Raw genomic sequence first — 7191 nt, forward strand, 5'->3', positions numbered from 1 at the left:
AGATTTGCTCTTCTTGACCGATTGACATCGGTACCCCCAACCAAGTCAAGTCTGAATTCTCTACCCATGTCATCGATCGTCCTAACCCAAGAGATGCAAATTGATGCAATATTGGGGATATGAGTTTGCAGAAAAAACATTTTAATATATGAATTTGCACCAAGGGATTGAGTTCTTGTCACTCTATATGTCCATCTCTTCTCCCATTAGAGGCTGAGGTTTATCATTTCATTAAAAGGAGGAGAGAGATCGACACAAAGAGTTACATGTGTATATTATGCAGCTTGACAACATTTTTCCCTCTCCCCCCACCCCCCCATTGCACCGCACCGCACCGCACCGCAAAAATTTGGTAAAATATGATTGAAACAAGGTTTTAAGTTCTTGATTTCAGACCAATTATAACACCAAAATTCACTTTCTATCAATCCATATCATGCCGATTTTAATACGAAAAGGGTAAAAAATTTCTACTTGATCGCATGGTGCCCCCACACCATGAAGGAGTAAATGAGAGTCTGCTAGAGCATTAACATTGATGGGATTCTTAATTTCATGGGGTTGCGGCGCTTATTTGTAGGCTCGTGTCTTAGTACATGAACCACGGCAATTAGGTAGTTTTCTTCTTCTCTTCAAAACATCTCTTTTAGACATAACCCTCAACTATTTTTAGGGTGAAATTTCTCTCCAACATTCCAAACACCCAACATGCATTGGATGATTGGGAAGACTTGAGGGTATATGTGTGGATCATCCAAACCATCCGATGCACATTGACGACTTGCTGGGCAAGTAATCTGAATTTTAAACGCCTCCACCCCCACACCCACCGCCAACCCAAACCCCCACAAAAAAAAAAAATCTCGGCCTAGCAATTAAAGAGCTAGCTGCTCCATTTTTCCATGTGGTACAAAATACATGTGCAATTCCCTTAAAAGCTTTCGTGACATGCAAGGCCAAGAAATATTGCTAGGTCAAGAAATATTTTGCTAATATTCCCCCCTCCCTTTATTTGTATAAATTGTATAACAATGTACTACAAAATAAAATAACAATCATTAGAAATAATCACCTAACAAACAATTTTTTAGATTAATGGTGCGTTTGAATTCAGATCAGTGCTACTTGAACTTTGAATTTCTATACAAAAGAAGTTTACCATTGACTACCAAAAAGAAACATTATTTCTGAGAGATACATATATGAAGGTATGCCATTACATGGAATGGTGTATGATTGAATGTGATGTTACGTTTTAAATAACATACGTTATAGTAGAATCAATTCATCAAAATCCGACGGAGTTTCGTTCATCTCATGGCCATTAGTACCACAACGACATTATTTAATGGGATTGTCAATAACACCTTTATGACTAATTAAGATCCAAGAATAAGATCAGTCTAATTAGCCAATTCTGATTTCGGCTAATCTGGACTCCATGTTGGATTTATAGGGTTCCAATTAACAATTCCAGTGACTGAATAAGAATTGAAATTAGCTGGACCAAATCCCGATTTCAAGCTCAAGAATCTCAGCTGGATCCCCAAAAATAATGTATAATGGAAAAATGGAAAATTCAGAAATAAAGAAAGAAAATGTGTCTAATGAGTTCCTGTAATTATAGACAAGGTCAAAGAGGAATGAAAAATAAAGTCCCCTTTTCAATTAAATGCTTGAGGAGACGCACGAGATGTGATCAGTCAAGAGGTTTTGCTTTCTAAAAATTTGCTATATCACTATCATCATTCATCACTAATGCATTCGTACCCGTAGGGAACTTTGCTTCGGATCAGTTATACTCACATGCAAAGTAGTATAGCAAAAGGTAAAACTAGATCTGGAATGTACAAATATAGGAACAAGGAAACAACTCAAAATAATGAATGACCCAACCTCAACGCCAAGTCTCTTCAGTGTGCCAGCGTCCGTCCACAGTGTATTACATTAATGCAAAACAGAGCACATCAGCAACAACAGTTCTTCATGAACTACACAGTAACTTCTACTTACATCATCTATATTCTTATCATCAATACAGGAAAAGAAGAAAAACAAAATTCCCCTACTGTTAATAACCAAACTTTCCAATCCTATACAACACCGTAGGGAATGAACCTCAAAGGGCTAACACATGACGCAATCCCTTCCCAATTTCCAGTCCCCTAATCCGATTTTTAAAAAAGGAATAAGATGAAAACGAGGTAGCAAACAAAGCTAATATAAAGCAAAAGCAAAACGTACAAAGACAAAATGGGGTATTTAGTCTTGCTTTTGCTTTATATGGATCGATTGCTGCTTGATTATTATCATTATCGTTACTTTTTTGGGGGGTTCGAGAGAGAGAGAGAGAGAATCAACCGCAGATGACGGAGGAGACGGCGAGTTGATAAGGAAAAGAGTTGGCGTACTGGAAGGAGAGGGTGGCGCCGCTGGGAAGGGGCTTGCCGTCATTGACGACACAATCATCATAGTGGAGGCGTTTGAACAGCTTTGGGTTGATAAGGCGAGCTGAGCTGAACCAGCCGCAACTGAGGTGGATGCCCGAGATTGCGCAACCTGTCACAGTGCACGCATTCACTATCTCCACCGTGTACGTCGGGATTCCGTTTGGCAATGGGGATGTAGCTCCCTGGTTCACCACTATGTCTGATCTCGAACATTTCTCCCCCCACGCTCTACTTGGGTCCACCACTCCCACTCCCGCTCCTGCTTCCGCTGCTGTGTTCATCAATTAAATCAATGGAACCCACGATTAATTCTTTCAAATAAATCAATCAAAGATAATGCACATTAATTTTCCTACTCTTTTCCCTGTTCTTTCGGAGAAGTTCTTTAATCCTTCTTTTCTTCTCTTTTGCCTAACATCCAAGGGAGGAAACCAGGAAAATGAAAAGGAAAAGTAACGAGAAAAAGCAAGGTCTGCAAACAAAAATCGTTTTTTGGGAACGGATACGGAGGAAGAGGGAAAGGAGGGAAAAAGGCAGAAACGAATTGCTTTCCCGGGCGCCTTAAAGTAGATCATGACGTTTGGACTCCTGCTTTCCGCCCATTTCACTTTTTGGTTCTATAATTCGATTGACTAAGCAAAACACTAGAAAAATTCTCAAAAGAAAAAAAAGGAAATACTAAAAAGCATAAATGGCCATTAGCAACCGCAGTGGGGCTCCAGATAGATAAACCAGAGACGATCAGGTCATTGTGTTGTCTAGACAAATAATAAACCTGAGCGGTGAACTTTAACTCAACTGAACGTGCTAGTCTGCTATGCTAGATAGAACCAGACAAGGGCGAAAGAATCAAGAAAATACCGAAAGAGCTCTTGTTGGGGAAACGTGGGCTTCAAGGTCAAAGTTGAATGGATCCTTGAGAAGGCAAGGTGACAAGCTTAATGGACAAGATGCCATGAAGGGCATTGAATATGAGACCCTTGAGAAGAGAGCGAGACAATGAACCATGATGAATGGACCAGGTTGGGGTTAGACTGAGAGTTAGAAACTTAGAATGCTTTTTTCTTTTTTTGGTGTAATTGCAATAAATGAAAAGAGCACCCAAAAACAAGAAAAAAGGAAAAAGATACCCCCAACTCCCCAGAATCCCCTAGGCCCTAAGGCCCAAACTGTTCCGTCTAACATGCCCTTGAGAGGTTCAGGCTGTGAAGGTTGAAGTGAAAACATTCTAGAGACTGAAGGGATAAAGACATGAGTGGTCCCCGTTCTTACGCTGGGACAATCCCTGGCTGCATTTTTGCAGAGCAGCGTCGCAACTCGCACGGACGGATGAGGGCCACCACCACTCCTTCCTAATAACGGTAGTCCACGTTTTGATCATTCAACCATGATACCAGCCATCCGTATGCCATTAACGAAACCGAAGGCACGACCAGCAAGCAAAAGAGACAAACGTACGATTTCGTATCGCCATCATCAGACCATCAGCAGTTTATGTCCACACTCCGCCGAATAGGTTCAGGAAAGAAAAGCTGGACAAGATCATACAGTTTACAGAGCATGCTTTTTGCTTTTCCTGATCTCATCTGATTTTTTGCATTTCCAATTTTCCAGACGGCGACGAAGAGGAATAAAAGTAGCTCAGTAGCTTTGTAGCTGCCATTGTATGTATGAATGCATGCATGTATGCTTAATGCTTAACGAAACAAAGATTCATGCATGTATATATGTAACTAGTTCTTTACCGGAGTGGAGAAGCTTGCGATGCGACGAAGAAGAGTTGCGATTACTTTGTTCGCTTATCCTCACCGCTCTCCGATCAAATAAACGGTGCTGCACATGTTGCATACCTGCAAAGTCACAAGACAGAACATAACCATCAAGGACATGAATTTTTTCATTCCCCGTGAAGGCGTCAACCCTTTTAACTTTTTTCCTTCCTTCAAGACGGAGGAAAACTAGAACAAGAAGAAATCGGCTTATGGGTCTCCGTGTTGAAGAAAGCGAAACCACCGAATAAGGAAAAGCAAAAGACCAACCAGAGAATAATCTAGAAATAAATAAAATAATAAATCTGGGATCAAGATGAATCAGGGAAGGTGGAGAAGTTGGAATGCAAAGAAGGACCCGCATGGTTAACGGTTCAACCTCGACGTACGTACCGGTGAGAAGGGTGAGCACTATTCCGACAGAAAACGCCACCATAAATGCAAATAGGGCGATTCGACGATTTGAGATAAGTTTCTTCATCGTTTCGATTGAGAGAGAAAAGCACACGCTGTGAAACAAACTCCTTGTTTACTAGAAGAATCTCAAAGCAATCGATCTGCATCAACAATTCATTCCCGAAAAGAAACTCGTCACACCACTGATTTCTCTTTCTCCAAAGTGATGAGGAAATCGCTGCTGGAATGGAGGAGAGGTAGAAGGCTAGCTATGAGAATACCAGAAGCACTCCAATATCAAAACCCTAAACGCTTGACGATTTCAAGTAGACTACTAGCTAGCTTGCTCCTTATGAATCTCGATTGCCTTCTGCCTTCTGTTTAAGCCTAAAGAAGAGGGAAGAAGACTCCTCTGAACTTCGAAGAGAGACTGAATGCAGTGGAACTGAAAGTGGAAACCTCACGGACAGATATCTGCCTGCATTGAAGGAAGGGGGAGTATAAATACTATAAAAAATTGTACCAACGCTCCCATATAATCTTATTATTATATTAAATCAGTAAAACTAGAGAGATTTGACTTTAAAAAACGTTATCAGAAGCCGAGCTCAATTTACTAGAAACAGCGTTATCAACCAGAAGCTGTTCTAAACCAGGCGAACTAATATAGAAGCACGAGAAAGGAAAGGTTGCTTGCAGAAGGAGGAGGAAATGCTTTCGGAAAATACAGAAAGTTTCAGTAAAAGCAAAAGCTCGAAAAGTAGTTTTGTCTTCGAAACCAGAAACAATCCTTGAAAACAGGAGAAGTACAGAGAACTAAATACTAGCATGAAAATAGCAAAACCACCACGCCGGATTTCACTGTTCGACAAAACAAATTTACAGATGAAGCTCAATTTAATGGCGTGAGAAACCAGAAAAACGCAGTGATCTGGTATTCTTCTAGGGTTAAGTAGACAACAACTATAAACGCATACAAGAGTTTGATCGATCGGAACTTGAGAATTCGCACCTTCGATTCTCTCTGATCGCACGACTATCCCAATCTCCGTCGGCGATTCGGAGGCCGTGGTTCGTGAGAGTAATGTGGACTGTGGAGTGGAGAGAATGAATGAATTAATAAATGTGTGCGCGCGTGTGTAACTAAGAAGTGATGAGAGCGATCGAGACGATTTCAGTTTCTACTTTCTGTTAGAGCATTTCTGAGGTGGAGAGGGAGAACAAAAAAAAAAAAGAGAGAGAGAGAGAGAGAGGGGTTAGGGACTTAGGGTTCCGATTTCCGAATGAACCAACCAATCATTCGAATTTTGAACGGAATTACCCTGACCAGTCACATGTCTAAGGGTGTCAATGGGTTCAGTATGATTTTGATTGCGGCTCAAGATATTTTGTATAAATTAAAGTCAAATAATTTTCATAATCTAAAAAATTAAACCGATTCTACTAGAGGTTTTTTAAATGTAAGCTTCATGTGCAAACATCTTTTCTTTTTGTTTTTATAAATATCCCTCTTCATCCTTTAAGTAAATGGGACACCGACACCTATTGCCACCTAAAGTGTAGGTTCACATGTATACTTGGGCTTGATTTGATATGATTTCTATTTCAAGGGTGATTTCTATTTCGAAAATTGTCTGCTTTGATTTTTGCACTTTATTTTAGTGAAATAAAAAATCAAATGGAATAGAAATTCTGAAACAATGAGGAATTGTTTCAAATTTGAAATTTCACTCTTAATCATTAATGAACACATGATTAATTTGATGGATAAACAAAAATTTCATATTAAAGATAAAACATCACCCTTCTTCTTCTCTCGATGGTTTCACAATTGTTACCACCACTATACCCCCACGTACCACCATAGTTAGCAAATTCGGATTCGAGAATTATTCGGGTGGAGAATTATTCGAAATAATTTGATTGGTTAATTTAAGGATTCGTCAAAAAAGCGGACAAAATAAAAATCGGAGTCGAATTCGAGAATTATTCGATTAAAAAAATAAAAGTCAGGCAAAAAATTCGGATATTATTTTTATAGTTTATTGTATATTTTTCATTTATCAAGTTATTAACTTGATTTGTATACTTAGAAAGAGCAAATTACTTTATACAATAAAGTAAAAAACTATGAAAAAATTGTCATTGAGCGATAGAAGCAATGGTTATTGTAATCCAATTTCTACTCATGAAATAGATTAGGCCCCAAAACAGTGAAAGCAAGATTACAACTACAATAAAACAAATAAATAAATTGACCACAAAAAAAATTCACTATCCTTTTGCTTGGGTTCACAAGACCCATATTGCACTAGGACACACTAATTTTTCAAAATTAAAGTAACAATATAAAAAAGGATTGATCGATGTGGCGATATGAATCTGTCCTGGTCCCTTGGAACCTCAAATTATCCATCAAGGCTTGATATCTCCCCTATCTCAGGATGAACTGATGAAGTTATGAGAAAGAAATGAAACAAAGAGTAGATTCGTATGATTGTTACAGAAGAATTAGATAGAGAAAAAAGATGGGAAGAAGGAGGTGGAAATTTGGGGGAGAAGAAGATGAAAAAAAA

The 7191-nt window shown here is 39.1% G+C and overlaps 1 protein-coding gene across 1 annotated transcript; it reads right to left on the reverse strand.

The window, feature by feature from the left end:
* Positions 1-1880: 1880 nt before the first annotated feature.
* Positions 1881-5842, reverse strand: LOC122076646 (protein TAPETUM DETERMINANT 1). Its single transcript, XM_042642057.1, has 5 exons — positions 5628-5842; positions 4897-5093; positions 4613-4776; positions 4196-4300; positions 1881-2721 (listed from the first exon to the last, which is right to left on the reverse strand). Exons 3-5 carry the CDS (start codon positions 4698-4700, stop codon positions 2357-2359), a joined length of 558 nt encoding a protein of 185 aa, XP_042497991.1. The 5' UTR covers positions 4701-4776; positions 4897-5093; positions 5628-5842; the 3' UTR covers positions 1881-2356.
* Positions 5843-7191: the final 1349 nt, after the last annotated feature.

Source organism: Macadamia integrifolia, chromosome 4 (genome assembly GCF_013358625.1).
Source record: "Macadamia integrifolia cultivar HAES 741 chromosome 4, SCU_Mint_v3, whole genome shotgun sequence".
Taxonomy (NCBI): domain Eukaryota; kingdom Viridiplantae; phylum Streptophyta; class Magnoliopsida; order Proteales; family Proteaceae; genus Macadamia; species Macadamia integrifolia.

Excerpts from the sequence above, each read along its gene's own strand:
- LOC122076646 (XM_042642057.1), bottom strand. The coding sequence starts at position 4,700 with ATGAAGAAACTTATCTCAAATCGTCGAATCGCCCTATTTGCATTTATG. Across the intron at positions 4,301-4,612 it reads AGTGCTCACCCTTCTCACCG|GTATGCAACATGTGCAGCAC; the intron begins GTACGTACGTCG and ends GTGACTTTGCAG. Across the intron at positions 2,722-4,195 it reads TCGCAAGCTTCTCCACTCCG|CAGCGGAAGCAGGAGCGGGA; the intron begins GTAAAGAACTAG and ends TGATGAACACAG.